A 23,012-nucleotide genomic window follows, 5' to 3' on the forward strand; every position below is an offset into this window, starting at 1 on the left:
AGGCTATTGTGCTTGGTCTAGCCCTGTGGCTCCCAACCTGTGGCCCAATCAGCATAATGCTGATATGCCCATGTGACATCCTCAGGGCCATACAGGTAGTATTGGATGTGGCCCACAATGGTAAATAGGTTAACAAACCACTGGTCTAGCCCATGACTGTCCAACCTGGGGGTCATGAACAGGCGACATGGGATCTCCAGCATGTTGCCCTGTCCATATTGATAAATGGGAGGAGGGTCCAACAATGGAAAACCACTGGCCTTGCCCATCATTACATGAGAATAAGATTACCAAAATATGCATGTCATGTGCTGCAGTCAGTGACCTCCATTAATTATTATTTACATTCGTTAACTAATAGCAGACATTTCGAAGTTACAATAGAGCTGGACACCTGCTGTTCAAATTCAGCTCTGAACTGGAATCTTTCCCTTTTTTTCCATTCAGAAAAGAACAGGCCAATTCAATCTCAGCCTGAGCCAGTACATACTCAGGGTGGAGACCTTTTTAGTTTTCCTGGAATGGACAGTGCCCAGTCACTGCCAGTTTAAGGTGGATACTGACCACTGAAACCCATGTCTATAGAACAGTGGAAAGTCAGATAATTAGAGGTGGGTGGGACTGACTGTTTTAGGAATCCCACACAACCAAGGGGAAAATATTTTTAATTGAGCAAGGGGAGAGGCTCCTGGAGCAAAAGGAACCTTTGATTGAGATCTCTGCAACAATAAGAGTGGAACAGAGTTTTGCAGCCTATATAGTGAGGAAGGATGCTGAGGATATTAGCCTGGAACTCAGGTGACCAGGGCTCAAGTCCCTATTCTGCCACAAACTTCCTAGGAGACCTTGGACAAGTCACTGAGTCTCTCCATGTCTCAGATTCTCCATCTGCAAAATGGAAACAACAGTACTTCTCGCCTACCTTGATGGGGAATTGCAAGGATAAATACATTAGTATCTGAGTGCCTCACAATCTTAATTTATAGTAATGCAGGCCATAAAAGTACCCAATATAGATTATTCTAGTCTCAAGCATGACGCACTCTTTAGGCATTAAACAGTTTTCTTCACTACAGAAAGATATGCCAAAAACAGACAGCAAGGAAAACTAAGTCATATTGCTGAGGAGCTCCAGAGTGGCAGACGTCAAATACTGTAGCTGACCAATAAAGCCACTCAGTATACTATCTGGTACTGCCATTGTTTTGTCCCCAATACAGGAAACGTTTGGGTTTTCAAAAAAATGCCGTCATTCACACAAGAGTCTCCTCTAATCCAGCTCAAAGAAAATTCCTCTCCGCCTCACTGAGTTTCATCACATTGTCTAATTTATTTATGTTTAACGACATTGTTCATTTTTTGAATAAAAATATTTGCAAAAAATAAAGTTCTCAAATTACTTTATAAAAGGTGGGCTTTTATTAATAACCCCATTCTAGAAACGGGGAAATTAAGACACACAGAGATTCAGCAACTAATCCAAAGTCCCATCATGAGAAAGTGGCAAAGTTGGGAATAGAGTCCTGGGCCCTGGACTCCAAGTCATGTACTCTACTACCCTGCCTATCTTCATGACTCATGAGCTGTTTTGCTTAAGACAGTTCCTGAAATCTAGAGACATTGTGTACAAGGCATCAGCTTGGTGGTGAGAGTACAAATATGATGTATCCATCCACACTATAGCAGGTGATTTCATTACACTATTTAAAATAAACTGGGACTTAGCATACCACAATTTAATTCCTAAATGATAGAGGGGGAGATTTTTTTTCTCCAGGGCATGGAGGTAGCAGAGGATAAGAAGGGGCAACAAGGAAGCTGGTGGAAGGAAGGGAGGCTCCTGAAGTCTTCAATGCGTCAACTATGGGGGAAAACAACATCCTTTGCTTCCCCTCCCCAAATCAACCTGTCATGGATTTTATGTTTGAGAGAGAATGAATTAGCTAACCACTTCCAACCTTCACAATTGGAATCTTCTCCATTTAATCAGCAGCCACCTGACAATTCAAAGAGGTATCTAGATCTATATCCACACACACATCTATTGCTTTTGCTACCACAACCTATATACTATACCAACCAGAGCTTTTGCTAAGCACCTATACATACAAACACACACCACACAAAGTATCTACAAGTCACTGCAAAATTAAATGTTAGCCTCTGTGCCATGCAGTCCCTCAGGCCAGCTTAATTACATTTTACTTCATTTTGCAAAATCAGAGCTATATTTGAATCATCTACCAAATGTCCAATATAGTTCATCAGAACAGCCTCACATTTGCATGCTTTGTCAAGGGCAATTTTTAGCTAAGATTCATTTGCTCAGACCCATCTGAAGTTACTGCTTTTAACCACATAATGATCTTGTGTCAGGGCAAATTGTGGTAGGGATGGATGCACCCTCCGATGCAGCTCATTTAAAATCCCTGCTTGTTTTTCATTCAAATGTTTTGTAGTGCCTAGAGCTAAGGTTAGTCACTTTTAGACATAAATGCGAATCAATGAATAAATAAATTTCATACAAGATACCCATCAATGTGTTCATTTAATACCATAGCTCTGTTTAAATGATAGTCAACACATCATTCTCCCACTTAGAAAAAAATAACTTATGGGACAAAAAACTTCACAAGCGTCCTCATGGGATTATGCCGTCAGATTTCCATGCTTGTCCCTGATGACAGTTACACATGAAGCCCCCTTTAAAGATGATTCCACAATATACCTGAATTTCAAGCAAAAGTTAATACAGCTTGAGGGGGTACTAAATGCATAGCCAAGAGACCATACTCAGCAAGATGTAGAAAAAGAGAGGGTTATTATACTGCCATATGACCCCTTTCTGCATGGGCAGTGGAAGAGCTATGTGCAGACAGGCTTTTCATGTGCAGAGGAGATCACAGCCCTGAAAAATAAAAATAAAAAATAAACACCCAGTGGAGGTGACCACTTAAACTCCGCAAAAAGAACAGGAGTACTTGTGGCACCTTAAAGATTAACAAATTTATTTGAGCATAAGCTTTCGTGAGCTACAGTTCACTTCATCAGAAGCTTATGCTCAAATAAATTTTTTAGTCTCTAAAGTGCCACAAGTACTCCTTTTCTTTTTGTGGATACAGACTAACACTTCTGCTACTCTGAAACCACTTCAATCTCTCTGGTCACTCGATTACAGACCTAAGAGTGGTAATTCTTCAACAAAAAAACTTCAAAAACAGGCTCCAACGAGAGACTGCTGAATTGGAATTAATTTGCAAACTGGATACAATTAACTTAGGCTTGAATGGAGACTGGGAGTGGATGGGTCATTACACAAAGTAAAACTATTTCCCCATGTTTATTTCCCACCCCCACCCCCACCAATCCTCAGACGTTCTTGTCAACTGCTGGAAATGGCCCACGTTGATTATCACTACAAAAAGGTTTTCTCCCTCCTCCAGCCCCTCCCCGCTCTCCTGCTGGTAATAGCTCATTTTAAGTGATCACTCTCCTTACAGTGTGTATGATAACACCCATTGTTTCATGTTCTCTGTGTATATAAATCTCCCCACTATTTTCCACTGAATGTATCCAATGAAGTGAGCTGTAGCTCACGAAAGCTTATGCTCAAATAAATTTATTAGTCTCTAAGGTGCCACAAGTACTCCTTTTCTTTTTGTGAAACCACTTAAACTCCCTAATCTGATTACGTGAATACACGTCTGGCTCAACACACAAATCCAGCGTCAAGTGGATGTTCGCAATGACTTGTGGCACCAAACAGATCTAGCAGAAGCAAAGCAGACTTCTCAAAGATGAAAGTTTGAACCCTTTCTCTCTCTCTGCTTCCAATCATATCTCCTCAACTCCACTGACTTACTACATCAGAGTCCTTTGTTTACTTTTGCCCAGCTCAGTGCAAATAAATTTTTCACTTCACCGGCAACTTGAATTATTTCAGGTGGAACTGAAAATTTAAAAAAAAATTTCAGTGAAACAAAACATAAGAAAAAAATCACTTGGAGTCAAATGAAAATTTAAATTTAAATTTCTCATTTTTATATAAAATTTAAAAAAATTCTACCAGTAATTTTGAAAAGAAAAATATGAAACCTTTTGTTTAAACAAATGTCAACATGTTTCATTGTGACATTTTGCATATTTATTTTTAGATTGAATTGAAACAATTCAGCAAAATTGACAAGAATTCTCAACATGTATCGTTACTGCTGCCCAATCTGCATTTTTTGCCGAAAAACACTTTGGCTAAAAAGATTTGCCCAGCTCTACTTACGCATTTATTCACAAAAATAAGTCATCAGTACTGATTAGAAAACAGCAATTTAAAATGTCTTTTTTAAATGACAGTAGTAATATCTTCCATTTGAAAACGTCAGTTTTGACCAGGTTGATTAATATTACTTACACTTACACACACACACACACACCCTATTGGCCTACATTTTTGAAAGTGACTTTGGATGCTTCAGTTTTAGGGTGTCCAACTTATTAAAGGGGCCTGATTTTCAGAAAGTGCCGAGTACGCACCTTCTGAAAATTCTGAGTCTTTAATGTGTCTCAAGTTCGACTCCCAAAAGTTGAGGAACCCAAAGTCACAAGTTCCTTTGAAAAAGTAGGTCCTTTCATTAGATTAGTTTGATATTACCCTTACTATTATCCTACTTAGTTTTCAAAGATCATTTGTAACTGGGACATGATACAATTTTTTTTTAAGTTACACTGCCATTCCTAAAGGCTATTCAGCAGGATTTGATCACTGAAACTGACATAGCAGATCTGAAACGCAGCCCCATTTATCAGCTGAGATCACCCTAACTTCAAATCTTTGTCTTCCTCAATTAAGAGATCCAACATCTGGAGGGCACATGGGAAGGGACTATTAAAACTAGCTCTTTTTTCCCCCATCCAAATTGCAGCAGAAAACAAGTCAGGAAAATTCTCAAAATGTTTTTTCTTTCTGTGCGTCATAATCTGTATATCTAGCTATTTTAATACTGATCTGACACTGCATCCCAGCGCCCCCGGGTTAGACCTGACCTTTTCATGTTAAATGCAGGTTTAAAAAAAGTGTAACTTAAATAAGGGATTCAGTTTTCAGCCACGCTGTATGTGTAAGAGCTCTCTACTATGCAACTAACTCCCACTTTATATCTGCAAGAGTACAATATGCATATATTGGCCACGCAAAGCCCCTTTACAAAAATATTTCTAAACAACATTGGAGTTAATTCAATTTTTTTAAATTAACTTTTCAAAGTAAAATGCACCTATCTGAATACTGCATATCCATAAATACAAGTGCTAAAGGCCAAATGGTAGATCAAGTCAAAACACACATTTATGTGTTGCAAAGAATGTATCTTTTAATATTTTAGTTTCAGCTAACTTTTAGTTCAATGCCTTTCAACTTAAGGGTCTGCAGATTTGAGCACCATGAAAACTTCAAAAGCATATCATCATTATTATTAGTCAGAAGGAAACGTTATGCATGACAATGCATTGCTGAATATATAGTTTGTGATAAAGTTTCCAATAGGTTAAAACCAGATCTGACAATCCATTGTTAAATGCCTAGAATGCTGAGAGGCTTCCAGATAAAACAAGTGTTTTACATTGAATTATCTGCCATTTATCATGAGAGTATAACTCTATGAAGATGTTTTTAAAGGATCTTAGCTTTCTAAAGAAAGAGTATTTGAAAACTAAGGGGCTTCTCTTATTCAAAGTGAGGATAATGTAAAAAGTCCATTTGCATTGAATGGGAGAAGGATTGGGCCCTACCAATATATGGCTACACGTGACTTTTTCTGAAGGAAGTCCCACCATTGTCTAACCAATGCAGCATGGGTAGGGATAACAATTGTGGGGAGCAAACAGTGGCTGCCAGTGTTCTCTACACCACAGAGGCAATATGGTGCTGCTCCTCCAGCAGGTGCAGCACAGAATGCACAGTCCAAGGGGAGAGGGGATACAACAGCTTTAAGTGATCTTTGCACCTTCCCAATCCCTGGCTGCTTTGAGGGCTGAAGATTCCCCGGCATAACTTAGACAGCTCTGAAGTTGTGTCTAAATTACAGCCTCCCTGGAATCTCCTGACAGGACTGCCACCTGCAGCCTCACTTCAGACACGCCCCTCAACTCCTAGGGCTTGTTAGGGGGTTTTCAGAAAGCAGCCTTACAGCAGCCTTCTGTGCTGCCTGTGAAATGGTGAAAATCCTCCCCTGGCAGGAACCAGGGCTTTTAGAGCCCCTTTTCACCATTCCATCTCTTTTACACAGCATGAAGGGGCTAGAATTGGGGGGGCGGGGTTTAAAGGATCTCACCTCCATGTTACCTATATGTCACTCAGGGCAGGTCTACAAACATGGTAGAGCTGCCCTGATACTAGCAACAGAAAGAAAAAAAAGGAAGGAAGGAAAGACCTTAATATGGACAAATGTCTCTCCAGCAGCATACACTTACCCAGCACAACCTAAAATCTGAATTGAAGTAATGGAATGATTTAGGCAAAATGACAAGCTTTGACAACAGTAACACTTCCAGACTGGCGATCACTTCATATGTTTAATTCTGTTGCCAATTCAGAATAGATAACACATCTCTCTCCTTTACTTGGAACAGAGTCATGGAGAAGTGAGGGGGGAGCCATCAAGGCCTGACCTGATTTCTCTGAGCTATCTTCTTTCCCTTCTTCCAGCGGAGAATGGGCTTGAGAGCAGGTAGTTCCTTCTCTTCCTTTCCCATCACATGTTCCCCCAGACTGTACGCTGCTTCAAACACAATTGGGGATATCACATCTTTGACTCGTCTCTGTAAAAGGAAATGAACAAGAGAATTATTTGCCTGTGACCATCTCAGTTAAAGCATATGTGCACAGGTAAGTAGCAAGAAAGAGAACAGCACATTCAGAACTTATATTAAGATGATGCTGGGAAAGGTAGCTGGCATCTACAGGCAATCCATTCTTTTCATTGCCAAAAATTAAGTGATACATTCTACCAGAACTAGGTGGTGGATCAAAATAGTTATAGCGCCATGAAATAGGGCTTCATGGGCTAAATCCTTGTTCTACTGAAGTTTGCTACTCACTTCAATGGAATCAAAATTTGCACTTTAGAAAATAAATCAAAGGACCTGACATTAAGAATGAAACATATGGAACCAAACCATGCATTTTGTGATATTCAGGGGCTTTCAGATCCAGGGCTTTGGGTCTGTGTCATCTCTATTTAAAACTTGTCAGATGCAGAGGCAGCATATCTGTAATGCTGAGCCCTCCCATCAGAAAGAGAAAATTTTGTTTTGGCCATGTTGGGAAAATAAGTGGACAGACAGGGCTACAAATGTGAAGACTTCACAAATGCAGCAGTGGAAATTTCATCTTTCACACACTGCCCTGAAATCGACCTTAGCCAGGCAGAAACACCACCTCTGGAAAAGGGGGGGGGGGTGATTCAATTTCCTTAACCACTGAGTTCTTGGATTACTACAAAAAAGACTTGCCAGTTGTATTAAACTGTGCCACACTACTTATGTTTGGAGGGGATAGCTCCTTAATATGGATAGCTTTCCCTTCGATATTAAACCAAGGCTACCAAATTCCCACCCCCAGCCCTTGACACTACATATGGAGCCTGAATTCTGTTTTCTGTGAAAAGGTAGGATTAAAGCTTCTTTACCGTACTATTTAATATAGTTTTCGGAAACCAGACTTCTGAATATCTGTATGTAGAAAAAGGGCGAACATCCCAGATTTTCATAGACAAATATTTCTCTTGAATGTTTAATTAAAATATTAGTTATGAATTTGATGCATATGAAACTGAGGAAATAAATACACTCCCTTGAGCACATGTAAGCAAAGCTTAGAGACAGGTCAAGTTTCCAGTCCTGACCAGCAAATGCTAAGAGGTCTTTTCTGAATAGGGGCTGCAAATAATGACAAATTATGTAGCTCTGTGATGCAATTAGCTCTCCAGAGGTGAAGTGCCAGTGCACTAATCCAGCATGCCAAGTAGCCTATTCAACATTTGTTTCAAGGCAAGCATTAGTGCTTTGCAAATCCTTTGCCTGGAACCCAGAAACCTCCTAAAAATCAAGTGAGTTTAGATTCTAGCCAAGCTCACAAAATATCAGTTCATAACCATAACCATTAGGGACCCAGGTGGATGGGCATTTATACAGCCTACTCTACTGTACATCCAAACCTCCAATAAGATCTGCAATGGTTGGTCCACTACCAACCCCTACAAGCATCCCCTGCAGAGTCAGGTTACAGTAACCTAAGCTGAGGCTGTAAGTTCTTTGAGGCAGGGACCATTCCTTTACTTTCTCTGTAGATCACCATGAATGCCTATGGTGCTATACTGTATATAAAATGTTAAATAATAAGACTGCCAAAACCTGCATGGCTAATGGAGTTCTAATAAATACCACATATATAATATCTCTTAAAAGAATATTGCATGAGCATACAGGCACTCTGTATACACATTTAAGAAAGTAAAAGGAGACTATACGGAATAAATCCATATTGTAACAGCAAAACACAAATTCCCAGCCAAATCACCAATCTTACTAAATTGTACCCAACCACCTATGTAAACATACACCAATTAACACCACAGGTAATGGGATAAAACCTATATTTCTTCCAGCCCTACTAATACAATATGGCAAAATCAAGTTCTTAATGATTACAAAACATTAACATGAACCTTGAGGGTTCCAGTCCAATGCCCTTTGAAGTCACTGGAAATATTTCCATTGACTTCAGTGGATGTTGAAGTTCATTGTTGTTCATTGAGGTTTCTTTCTGCTTTCTTTCAATGATGAAATTGTGACTTCCAGCAGCTAGATTAATTATGTGTGGATATTCCCTCAGCATAGCCCCGGGGAAATACATTTCACATACCCACTTGTCTTTAATTAAAGCTGATAGAGTGAATCCTGCCCAGCTATTAATTACACCACCTGTTCTGCTCTTTCTACTCATATTCTTACAGAGACACTAAAAAGATCTCCTAGAGGATACTCACATTTAAAACACAGCAAGAAAGCAATTCTCTCTTCACATTCCACATGTATTTTTCTAGGACATAACTACGTAATGATGCTTTGAAAAATGTGACCAAGTACATTAGAAAGATTACTGTTCTTGGATTTAATCTCAGTTTGCTCCTCCACTTTGGTACAGCTGTACATTTCATCCTGGCACTTGAATCATACACTCATGGCACACACCCCAGGTTCCCATTAAGTCCCAAGTGACTCTGATTTCTAAAAGGAAACTTGGAAATTTTGATGACAGGTTCAAGGAAAATGCTCCAAAGCCCTTAAGTCAAATCAGCTTCATTTTTCTTACTCTTTTAATCACGTCTACAGCTCTACTTTCAATTATTTGTTAACAAAAATCAGGGCCACAAGCAGCTCCGTGACTTTACCATTTTTCCACCATGACACATCTATACTGAGAAAGTATCAAAAGGCATGGCCATTTTTACAACTTGAAAAGCACTGCTGACAAATCACAGCCTATAAAAAAATCCAAAAAGTTTTAGTGGACATCAAAACCACAGTGATAAACAGGGGTTCAACTGTGTAAGTGGGATTCAGAGAAGCAGAAGCAGCAGCAGAAATAACTAGGACTTCTGTTTGTTGGTGTTTATTAATTTAATTTTTCAGGGTTTATTTTTGAGTTGTATGTAGATGTCCAAAAAAATGGGGGGACTCAGGGCTCAGTCTTTGTTTATACTGTAATGAGCAATGTATATTATAGCATGTATTATAGTATATATGGCAATGAGTAATCTCTTTGTAATGTTCCTTAGTGTGCTTTAACATAGTATTCTTTCAAACAGCACTGCATTAAAGCACACCATGGAATGTGTTTTTGTGCAGACGAGTGTATATGAACCAATTAATGCCCAACATGTAAGTGTGCTTTAGAAATCACAACCCCATATCCACATTACTGCTCTGTATAGACAAATAACTTTTGTTTATTGGATAAACACCAATTTCATTGTTTTAAAATCAGTGGGGTTTTATCAGTTAAAAACTTAATCACAATCACAAGCCCTATAGTTAAGAATACTTAGCGCATACATGCACACACAAATTTTGAATACATGCACACACAAATTTTGAAAATTCATTTCTCTGCTTACTGATACAGCACTGAATATTTAAAGCTCTATACAAAAATAATCTAGTAAACCCTAAAAACAAAGCTAGCTCACTATCATTAGCTATTTTTGTGAATGGGGCAAGAAAGAGGTGAACTGATTTGCCCAAGATCACAGAGCAAATTCAGATTAAAAAATCCCAATCCCCAGTTTTTGCTCTTTCCTGCAAGCCTGGCTGCCTCCTCTGTGGACATCCCCGTATTTGGATAAAAAGGAGTTTCAGTTAGACTGGATGTGGACAAGCAGTGTTCTACAGCATATTGTATGGTGCACATGGATTTATTCCTAGTACGCATTAGCTCACTGATGAGAACTTTGGACTTCAAAGAAGCAGAGCCTGGTTTTCAAAGCATCTAGGAATGTAGCAAGGCTGCCTAAGTAGTTTCAAAATAACATTACGTTACTGAAAGCTCATACTAACGAAAAGCAGACTGCTCTTCCCTCTCCCAAAACAGCTACCTCAGGGAAATATAAAAATGGTGAGATAAGATCTAAAATCTGGCACTACCATATATCTCTATATTATTTTTTCTGGTTTAGCAGGAGAAAGCAAGTGAATTACACACACACACACACACACACACACACCCTCATTTTCATAGCTGAAACTTTTGTTGGCTTCGATACATCATTTGTATGGGGAAAGTCACTAATAAGCTGGAATGCAAGTGCAGCTCGATGATCACACTGACTGTGAACACAGGACTTTTGATTTCAACACATTCCCCAGTAGCTGTAATTTCATTAATATATTTTTTAAAACTCCCTCTCTACGGCAGCAGGTGTTGGCTAGAAGGAATTACTCTTTCTGAGCCTTTCACATGCACAGCCTGAGACCTCAGGCAGCATAAATAAAGGAACACACTCCATTTTCTGCAGAAACACTGCCTTCTATTGCATCTGCTTCCTTCTCAAAACTAAAGTCATTGCCACAAAAAGCACACATATATCGACATCCCAGATAAATCCACATGGGACAGGCCACAGTTTTATTTAAAGAACAGGATTTATACTCTCACAATCAGATAATTCATGGTAAGAGCAGTTGCCAAAGCATATATTTCCAATTTCTTTTAGCTCACTGCCACAGTACAATTAGGGGATTGTATACGAGACTAATCAATCGTCATACCTAATCCACACTCTGTTAGACCCACTCCTCCCTAACGTGAAAGTCTTCAGCAGGAGTGCAGAACACCAAATTCCATTTTTAAATTATGGCCCGTGGGCTGGGGTATAAATGTATGATTATGTACCTCCCCTCAATCTACAAGGGGACTCCCACAACGATCAAGGATAGAATATGACTCTTGTATAGTAAAAAAATATTTTGTTAAAATTAAGTCACTTTCAGCATCACTCTGAGGGAAAAATATATTCACTGTTAGGAGCACTGCTATTTCTGCCTTTTGTTTCTCTTCCTTCATCATCAAGTCCTTTCTAAGTTTCTTTCCCCTTTCCCTGTTTTTGTGATGCTCCAGGCTCTCTTCCTTCTGCATTTCCTTCCCTGCAACAACTCCCAATTTCCTCCTGTGGCCTTCAGACCTTCCCCAAACCTGTAGATCCCACTGGAATTTTTGCTTGCTCCCCTCTTCTGAAAAGTCCCCTTTTGATTTAGGTGCCTAAATAAGGATTTAAGAGCCTAATTTTAAAACACAATTCTGAAATGCTTATTTGCGTTTTATTTCTAAACAAGCACCTATTCCAGGATCTGGACACTTTTCCAAGTTTCAAACATGCAAAACAATATTTTCAATACAAGTATAGGAAATAAGGTAATGGCCATGGTATAATGTAAAATGCCATTGTGTTAATGTCCACCTACCACAGTAACTATAAATCCATAATTAACCCACATGTAACCATCATCTAAGGCCTACATTCACTTCCTCCCCAAATACAAACCTATAAAGGCCACCAATTTCATTATTCTATTTAAAGAAACTAGCAATTGCATATTTTATGAATATGCATGTTCATATTTGCAAAAATGATATCATACTGCATAGCTCTAAAATAAAGCATTGCGCTGCATATTCCCACATTACATCTGATCATTTATGATAATTTATAATGAATGATCATTACCATTCAGCCTGCCCTAAAATTCTTTATATCCAGATAAGCCATTTGGAACCTAAGCCTGTTCCAATTACTAAATTCAGTGGAGCAAAAGAATAAATGTTTATTCCTCCTTCAAGCAGCTGGTTAAATAAAATGAATAAATGGTTAAATAACTTGGTTGCCCTGATGAATGCAACACTCCCCGTGGCTGTGTATGACCAGGGGCATATGATCAGTGCCAAGCCCCATCTTAAACCCTTGGCATGTCACTTACTCCCAGGAGCTTTTACTTTGATATTTAGACACATACAAGTCTCTGCTCCCCACAATCTATCCATTCCACTCTCCTGGGCCACCTCCCTTATCTACTGGCCAGTTTTCCCTCCCACTTCCACCTGACCTATTTGATGGGAGACTGTAACACCAGTCTAGGTGCCCTAGCCCTCTCCCTACAGTATTCTCTTTTTGAAAAATGGAATTCTAGGATGCTAGCTCCAGCTTTGTGGTATCTATACTGCTGTGCCTCCCACTCTCGGGTTCAAGAGGCCACTTAGATGCCCAGCAGAGGACACCTGAAATCAGGTCTCTCTCAAGCAAATGGAAGATGTAACACAGGTTTACACACATTCCCTAGAAAAGCTGTGGTCTTCATTGTCACTGTAAGCTGCTCTTTTCATATAGTGTACAGTAGACACAGGCATGGCAAGCAGAAACAAAAGACATACTGCTCCAAGGGTGAAGCAGAACTTAAAAGCCTAATATAGTAGGCTAAATCACATTTAGTGTACTTTTGGCTACCTTGTGTGCAATTAATAGCATCTGAATTCAATCAAGAGGCATAAAGTTCCAATAATAGTCACTTCTGTTTTCTTTTAGGATCTTGTGATGCTTAAAGTCAAAGTACACAAACATTTCTTTGTTGCTACACTTTAATCATTATACATACTGTGAAGAATTCTGAAGTTTAAAATAGCAAATGAAAAGTGAACTTATCAGAATCATATCCCCAAAAGCTGTTCAGACTTGCAGTTTGGAAAAGCAGAATGCTTCCTATTCTCTTCCCAGAACGTGAAATTCTTTCACACAGATATTTCCATCAGGGAAGCAACCCATCCTCATAAATGTAGGTATTGGCATCATTGGAAAAAAAAGGAGAAGCTGAAAGAATCTTGTATTACACATACAACTGAAACCAAAGGGTAACATCATAAGCTCTGGGCCATGTCACACTTTGGAAGAAAAAGCACATGGAGAGTTGAGAAGTTCTGAGTAGAGCCGGCTGGAAAATGGGAAATCCTTTCCTGTGAAAAATGTCATGCTTGCGTCGGCGGGGGGGGGGGGGGGGAGAGGGAGAGGAGGGGCAGAAGTCATCCCAAACACAGGACAAAATGGCAAAAATGCAACATTTTTCACAGGAAGTGCTTTCAAGAAAAAAATCTGATTTGGAAGAACCAAAACAGAATTGTTTGGCTTCCCAGCTGCCCACCAGAAAGGCTCTTGTCACTTTCACCCTCTCTGGCCACAAGCAGCTCTGGTAGCTGGAGAGTAGAGAGCCCAGGCGCTCAACCTTCCTCCCTCCTCCCCAACTCTGGGAACTGGAGAGGCAGACAGCTGGGATGCTGGGCACTCTGTCTGGGGAGACAGAGTGTCAAGGCGCTCTGCCTTGGCAGAGGTCCAGGACAGCGTTTGTCAGTCTCACTGGCAAGAAGTTAAATTGACTAGAGCCTGCCAGGCAAGCAGGCAGGGAGGAAATTTTCAGTTTTGCAAACAAAGCATTTTTCATCAGAGTATCACTTTGATGAAAAATTTCAACCAGCTCTAGTTCTGAGTTCTAATCCCAGTTGTGTTATATAGACTTACTCCATGAACTTGGGCAAGTCACTTCACCCTTTTGCCTCAGATTCCCAATCAGCTAATTGGGGATGATAATGATAATATTTACATACTTTCCTCCCAGTAAAGTTGAGAGGAAGAGTTACTTATTGTTATAACATGTAAAGCATTACTAATACTTGGCAATTGCATATCACTGAAAGTTCTTAAAGCATGATCAGTAAGGAGAAAACTCAGTGAGCCAAATATGCTCCAAATGTAACTCTGCTGACGTCAATGCAGGTCGATTTTGGTTTTTAGTGACTATCATGTTTTGCTAGTAGTGCATTCATTCTGACTTTTATTTTATAGTTCATTATTGAAGACTTCGTGATTAAAACCTGGTTGCCGCTCGCTTCGATGTTCCCATCTGTAATGTTCTCACTTGTAATTTCTTTGTTCCCACCTGTAATTTCTTTGAATGCCAGGTCTCTTCAGTGCCCAAATTTCTTTTTAGCAAGTTTTTTGTCATCCATACCTTTTTCCCATTTTGTAGCCCACTTGGTGTGAGACTGCTTCTTTTTTAAAAAAATAAATAAGGTAGCAAGGAAAGGGAACATCTCCTGACCTCGAAGTTTTGAAACTTTTCAGTCTTTTCTGGAGAAGCTGCCTTTTAGAGCTCCATCTGGTTTTGGTAGCAATGCCAGGTGCATTGTACAGTTTACCCTCTCGTGCCTATGTAGAGCAGAGATGGGGACACAGATAGATCCTTTGTTAGGTTGGTTCTGTATGAGAGTCCGAAAGGTAATAAACATTTGTCAAAATCAGGCCTGAACTTGGGGAAAATATAAAGGAAGAGACTCCAGGAATGAACACAGATAGTACAGTATTTATTTTAAACCTTTCTTAAGCTTTCACAAATTCTAATTAGGGCCGGAAGCCTCTGCTGAGATAAGACAATTAAATCAGAATCTGCCTGTGTTAACACGTAAACTTACCTTTTCAGGGCAAGTTACCACATTTAATATATTGCTAATAAAAGATTCTCTATAGACCCACCAATCTCTCTTTATATAGTATATATTTAATGTAGTTTAAAAACAAATAGCAAATGCTGTATTATACAGCTATTTATATTCTAACTACATATCTCTTTGTAAACTACCTTTCCTACCAAAAAACTGATGAAATATATAATCTACACAAACAGTCCTGATTATACAAAGCCAATAATAATGAGTCTCACATCCTTGGCTCTTCAGTCATTCTGAACAATGACAGATTTGGTACATGATCAGGATGTATAATGCAAACAGTGCTGTTTTCCAAAATAGCATAGCAACCTTTAGTGTTAATACACTGCCTGGTCTCTATCTTGCTCTCTGCCTATATTTATATGTATATTAAATGAGTCATTACTAATAGAGACACATATCCAGCAGGTCACTGGACTGAGATATGGTAAACTCAGTAGATTAAGCCCACATGGGCGGAGCAAGATCAATCTTCCCAGTTTGCAAAATGTGAAAAACGTGAGTTAATAATTTTGGGAGGCAGTCTACTTATCTAAACACTGATACTACAAATGTTCCAGAGATAGTCTGAGGTAGACAAAGATATGGTTGAAATCTGAAAAAAAGGCAAAAATCTAGACTACTAGGAAACACAACTAAAGCACATAAAAAGTATTTTGAATATAGTTTTACTTTAAAATAAGACCGAGATCTGGATCCTTGACAATACCCAGCTGATGACCTCTACAACACTGCTGTGTTAAAAAGCCTCCCATCAATACTGCTTTACTGAAAACACATGTACAGGACAAATATAAGGGTTCTGTTTAATCCCAATGTCATAAATAAACCAGCCGAATGAAAAAAAAAAAGTTTTACATAGCTCTGAGTCAGGAATAAGAGCCAGGAGAACAATCTACAGGACAAGAGGATATGCACGGGTGAAGAGATGGCAACCATGAATTCTTCACCAATCCTATTTTAATTCAGTTTAGCGGCTGACAATAAAAACCCTTAGAAACCTTATACAGAAAGCAATGTGCAAAGAAAAAGTTTATTGATGAAGCTTGTTTCTATGAAAGTAATTGAGATAAAGAGAGTCTGACTTCTTAGGAAGGATGGCATTTATCATCCCCCATTGGCATGCTACCAAAAGGAAGAAAGATTATTTTTCAAAATTATCACTATTGAAATGATCTACATGCAAAAATATGACAGGTTTCAGAGTAGCAGCCGTATTGCTCCTTCATTCAACAATGGGAGTACAAACACCTGCCAAACTCTGGAATGGAGGTGGGGGGGGAGAGAGATACCAAGTATCTTTTCTTCCACTATGAAATGGAGGTGGGGGATATTTATTATCATATTTTATTTTGGGAATGGAATTTAAAAAATATATAGATAGAGGTAGATAGTACAAGGGTCTTTCTGCCGTTTATGTTTTAAAAGCTATTGCAGTAGCCCATGAGAGCTATTTCTATGCCAAATATAAACATTCAAACCCCACCTGTGTGGTACAGCTGTGTGGTACACAAAAAGATGAAACATTTTCTCTTTTTTTTTATTAATAGTTACAATTTATTATTCAATCTCCTCTCATCCAAAAATGGCTGTGCTTCCCCCGCCCTCAAACTATATGCAAGGAAATCAGCTTTGGTTAGAAAATAAACCCAAAAGATGAATTTTTTTTTGAAAGTTCTGAATTATTAGATCTAAATGAATAGTAGGGAAAAATATTCATGAACATTTCAGCAGATTAGAAATCAATTTTCATGTTCACAATGTGAAAACTTTTGCTCACACTAAGTGTGCATGGATAACAAATTTCAAGTCCATAGCCAACGTCTACTTAGCAAACTTCCTCATTTTCCCAGTCAATTTGCCCAAGAAGAATATTTCTCTGCAGCAGATCACCATGGTGTGCCAGCAAAAGTGGCACTTTGCAACAGTGAAGCTGTGAATGGGGGTCCTTATATTAGGACTGTCCCTTGGATTTTGCACAGGGTCTAAAATCAATGCTGCTTCACTTGTTCACTGTGTGCTGATGCCCAGTAAAAGGCAGATAAAAATAGAGCAATTCTACATCATGCAGCAAAGCAACAATCTGACAAAATGTTCCCCAGACTTCAGAGTCAGAGCCCTGATGAATGGCTCTCATAGGGATCCAGCTACACCATCTCATCTAGGACTGGGAACACACATTCACACCACCGTGACTGTGTGCCAGCCACTGTGGTGAACGCTGACAGTAAACTAGAGACCAGTCAACTGAAAACAAAATAGCCTGGGTATATACGAACTATTGTTCTATACAAGAAACTTCATAAACACAGCACAAGAACTGACCAGAGCCATGACAACAAGCGAGTAAGAGGAACTGTACACTTACACTCATGCCACAATTATTAATTTGTTTGTGACAATGATTGCAGTGAACGGTGATAAAAAAACTGGAGACTAGTATATGCAATAAATAACTTTGGTAGATATACGAAAATATTGCTGTACAACAAATATAGTGCCCATGGGGAAAACCTTAGGCCAAAGACCGCAAAGCCCTAGACCAAAGACCCATTGCTAACCAGTTAAATGGGATTTAAAAGGTATGGGATTGGACCCTTCACACATAGGACCATGCAAAACCTCCAGACAGAGCTTTGGTACAGAGCTATAAAATTAGGCACACAAAAACCCTGCTGCGAACTACACACCCCACTTTGTTTCAATGCACTCAGAGTATTCATTTTAAATCTGTCTCCAGCCCATTGCATAGACTACTAGTGATGTTTCAGGCAAGGCCTGACCCAAGTGGCCAAAAAAGGAAAAAAGTTTAAAATCTCTTCAAGTTTCCCTAAACCAGCCAACCTGGCTTCTATCTCTACAAACCACTCTCCCATCTCCAGAGAGAATCAAAAGCCCAGTGACATGATCATGACTCCCTCCTCTGTGTTAGTTGCACTCAACCAATCAAAGAAGAGAAGCAACATATCAAGTTACCCTATCATCAATAGCAGACACAGGCAGTAATCCAAATTCTCAACCCATCTATAGGCTGAAATTTGGGCAGACGAAGTATTTGAATAAATTTAGAACAATGAAGCAATTCATAAAGATTAAAGCCTGTCAGCAGACAAGGCAGCATTTGTCAGGAATTTGCTTACTACAAACAGTTTGTTCATTTATATGAGCAAATGACAATAGGTTAAAGTGCAAACTGCCTTAAAGCCTTAACCATAGAGATCCCACCTAGAAACTCACTATATAGATACTTCAGTTCCAGAATTATGAAAGGCTGTTTTGTAAGAAGGATGTATTAATTTTGAGGCTGCATTTTGACCATAGTGATCAATTTTAACAGCATGAATTTGATTGGGAAGGGAGTCTGATTGTTTAGATGTGATTTTTAGAAGGCCTGTATATTTAAAGTGTACAGCATATCCGGAACAATGATAGATCTAATCACGTCATACATAATTAAAGGCTCAAAGCTAAATGAAACCTTATTAGGGGATCACAGTGCAAATATACAGTGGGCTCCTTCTATCCTCAGTGTGAGGTACTGAGCTTTGCACCTCCACTATGAGCTCCTCGTTCTCTTGCGTTGTGGTTTTAGTACGTGCCTATGACTCAGGACAGTGGAGGGGAGGGCAAATCATCTAGCATTTGAAATGACTAATCTCTAAAGTGACAATCCTCATTCACTATTTTGTAATCTTACCTGCCAGGTAATCACGCTGGGAGGAGAAATGTAAATCAGATCAAAAGCAAATGTATCTGTAGTGCATGGTGTAGATCATTCTGCACAGATTACTACAAGGATTAGGTACTGTAAATAGCTTAGTCCCTGTATACTGATCAACACCTCATCAACATTCTACACTACTACGCCTGCCTCCTTTTGACTTCCATTCTGCTTCTCCTGTTTCCTAACTGTCGCAAGAGTCACATGATCTTGTTTTTCTCACTACAGCCTCTTAATTCTATCATATGCTTCAAACCAACACAAAATCTAAATGAAAATAGAGCACTGTTAAAACAAATCAAAATACCTTTTGGAAACTTTATGAACCGTCTAACATTTAAGTCCTGCAAAGCCTCAGAGTAAAATCCTAGCCACGCTGAAGTCAAAGGAAGTTTTGCCATTGACTTCAAAAGGGTTAAGATTTTTCCTTTAGTTCGCAGGACTGCTCTCTGTACACCACAAAGGGACTATCATGAAGAGAGACATCCTGTAATATTCTCTTGTTCCAAAGCCTTATAACGGGAATAGTCAGACTGAGTTTTTGAGATGTTTGGGCTAGGAGGACATAATATGATATGACAAAGAGCAATTGGTTCAAAAAGTTGAAGGGAACAGGAAGAATGGGTGTTTCTCAGTGGGAACAGGAGAAAATCAAAACAGCTTTCCCTTAAAATTCCACTGACTTTAAAAATAAATCAGACAGAAACTTCCACAAATAAGCACTAATAAAAGTCACACTATTTTATCAGACCAGAGTATCTCTAGAAGGCTGTAATCCTGTAGAGAGAAATGGTACTATAAAATTACTGTACCATTATTACTGAAATAAGGTAATCTAGGTAGTGATGCTGCTCGATTTCCAATGTACACATTTAAACTTGACATTTGGTTGTTTTGGGTACTTATGTACCACCCAGTGAAACAGGGATTCTCATCATAGAAACATTGTCTCATGCACATGGCCTCTCTCATTTATGGACTCATAATGTCCCTGCGATAATTATTTACACAGAATAGTAAGAAAAAAAGCAGTTAAATTCCTTTTTAGTAATCTGGTGGTTAGAATGCTTTTAGAGTAGGTGAGTTCTCAGAAGATTTAAGAGGGAGCGGGCATGACCTATGCTAAATCATAGGTCTATTTTGTGGTTTAGTGATAAAAAAAAGAAATGGGTAACCTAACCTAGCCTAAACTCCCATATTCTCCAAATGAGAAGTCTAAAAATGTTTATAGATATCTAGAGAAAGAAAAGAGAAAAGAAAAAAAAAACGTTGCAGAAAGCTTTGATGGACAAATTGCTGACACAAACAGAGTTTTAATGAACTGCTGATAGATCACTAATGCATGACAAACTCAAACCAAGATTTATTTAAAGTTTTCTCAGGGTTCACATCAAACGTGCAAGGCTATCACAGGGTCAGCAGTTTCCTGAGCCCTTCCTGAGCACTCCCTCATGGCCAGAGGTCACTCTGCAGCACCCTGCCTCTGTTTCCCATTCTTGAGGGCCCCTTAACCATTGCGCACACACATTTCCCTCTGGGTTACCACTACCCCTGCCTGGGGCTGGTTTAATAGCAAAAATAGTTCTCAACAGCCCTAAGGGCCAAAAATAAAGTCAGTCACCACACAAAAGCCCCTGCTTAGTTCTGGTGTCTTCGCTCACAGCCAGAGCTCTTCTTCTGTCCCAATCTATTCTCACAGCCCGTCCTCTCAGCTCTTCCTTCTGGCACTGGCATTGAGTGCTTCGTATTTTCTCCCCATGAAGGTACTTGTACATCATAATCCAGTCATCACTCAACCTTCTTTTTGAGAAGTTAAACAAATTAAACATTTCAAGTCTCTCACTGTAGGGCATTTTTTCCAGCCCTCAAATTATTTCTGGCTTTTCTCTGCACCCTCTCCAATTATTCAATATTCTTTTTAAAAATGTGGACCACATAACCGTACATAATATTCCAGTGTTGGTCTCACAACGCTGTATATAAAGGTCACCTCCCCACCTCTATTCTCCACTCCACTGTTTATACATCCAAGTAATACACTAGACCTTTTTACCACAGTATCACACTGGGAGGTCATGTTGAGTTGCTTGTCCACTATGATCCCTGTGCCATTTTCAGAGACTCTGCTTGCCAGGATACAGCTCCCTGTTCTGTAGGTTTGACCTGCATTCCTTGGTCCCAGATGTCCTTGAATTTGACTGTATTAAGACACATTTTGTTTGAACTGGCTCAATTTATAAGCAATCCAAATCGCTCTGTATGACTGCTCTGTCCTCCTCATTATTAATCACTCTCCTAATCTTTGTTTCATCCACAAACGTTATTAGCTCTGATTTTATATTTACTTCCAGATCCTTGATGAAAATGTTGAATAGCACTGGGACTAGTACTGATCCATGCGGAACTCCCGTAGAAACACCCCCACATTCAATGACAATTCCCCACTGGAAACTACTTTTTTGAGATGTCAGACAGTTATTAATCAATCTGTTTAATGGGTGCTTTATTGATATTGAATAGTGTTAACTTTTAATCTGAATGTCATGCTAAGTCAAAGTATATTATTACATCTATGCAGTTACCTTTATCAAACTTGTAATCTCAAAGAATGGAATGAGCTTGTTTGACAAGACCTATTTTCCATAAAACCACATTGATTGGCATTAATAATCTTCCTAGTCTTTAATTCTTCAGTTGCATCCTGTATCAGCTTTTTCATTATTTTGCCTGAGACTGATAGGCTAAATAGCTGATCATTACCCAACTCACCAAACCTGCTTTTTTTTTTTTAATATTAGAACAATATTAGCACTCTTCCAGTCTTTTGGAATTTCCTAGGTATTTCAAGATTTACGAAATAGTAACATCAGCAAGTCAGAGATCTCTTTGATCAACTCTTTTCAGGACTTTTGGGTACAAGTTATCTGGCCTGCTGATTTAAAGAGGTTTATTGTTAAAAGTTGTTCTTGAACATCCTCCTTGTTTACTAATGGACTGGAAAGCCCTTCGTTATCCTCATGTGATACAAGTACATTATTCTGGTGTTTTTTTCAAATACAGAAAAGAAATATTTAGTGAATACTTCTGCATCATTAATAAATTTTACCATCTCCATTTAGGACTGGGCTTGCACCACTGCTAGGATCTCTTTTGCTTCTAAATACAATAGGCCATTATAGAGGCTAAAATCACACAGAAAGGTTTCCCACAGCAAAATCTGAACCCTAAAAATGGGACTGCTACACCATGACTGATGCTGGTCTGGTTGAAGAGATATGGACTAATGAGGGATACTAACAACTTACATTTCGGGAGCATTTGGCCAAACTTAGGAGAAACAATATATAAACCAAAGTCAGTAGAGACAATCCTCTGGAAATGCACTGTACCAGCACCTTGTCTGTAAAGTGAACTGGATATGTAAGAACAATCTCTCTTTCAGCTCACTCCAATTCAAGATTGATTTCATATGTGGTTTAAAATTTGAACTTCTAATTCAACTCTCTCCCAATATGAACTCATGAAATAACCATAACTAAAATATGTCCTGTTCTCATAAAACACACTATAAAAGACTGAGAATATTGGTAACTGCCTCAAGGTGTATTTATGTCCTGAACTTAATGATATGGTGAGGATCAATTAAAAAAGAATAAAAATAAAAAAGAAGCTTTTTACTGGAATGGAAAAATGTCTTTAAAAAACTCAGATGCAACACGGTTGGCATTGAGTCTCGACTCCAGAAATGATTTACAACACCTACACGAAAGCTGTCTCCTTTTGGAAGGGCCTCAGCCAGGCTATTGAGAAATGAAATGAGACACCTTAAGTTACTGCATGAAAGAATAACCAGCTTATTTACCTCTTACTATTATGTTAAAAATATAGAAAGATTTTTTTAAAAAAGAAAAAGTGGGTGGAATTCTTTTCCCCACAAGGAAACTGGCTTTTACCACTATCCCTCCGTAAAGAAGAGTTCTCTCTCCACATATGACTTTTGAAAAGGAAACAAAAGGGAAAAATACAGATCAGATTACGGTGGTAGGTGTCCACCTAAAGCAAGTTTTTCCAAAGCCTGTGCAAGGAAAACCCTTTCCGTTATGTAGAAATAGCCTCAATTGACTTTTCCATTCCTTTAACTGCCGTTCTGCAGCACATATAATCTCCAAAGTCTACCGTCAGCGCTGACCA

The 23,012-nt window shown here is 38.9% G+C and overlaps 1 protein-coding gene across 1 annotated transcript in view; it reads right to left on the reverse strand.

Moving 5' to 3' along the window:
* Nucleotides 1–23,012, reverse strand: part of ITGA9 (integrin subunit alpha 9) — a 299,826-nt gene that overhangs the window by 137,960 nt on the left and 138,854 nt on the right. The window contains exon 16 of the mRNA XM_038393132.2: nt 6,664–6,813. Within this exon, the coding sequence (XP_038249060.1) occupies nt 6,664–6,813 (150 nt within the window). The remainder of the gene's footprint in view (nt 1–6,663; nt 6,814–23,012) is intronic.

Source organism: Dermochelys coriacea, chromosome 2 (genome assembly GCF_009764565.3).
Source record: "Dermochelys coriacea isolate rDerCor1 chromosome 2, rDerCor1.pri.v4, whole genome shotgun sequence".
Lineage (NCBI taxonomy): Eukaryota > Metazoa > Chordata > Testudines > Dermochelyidae > Dermochelys > Dermochelys coriacea.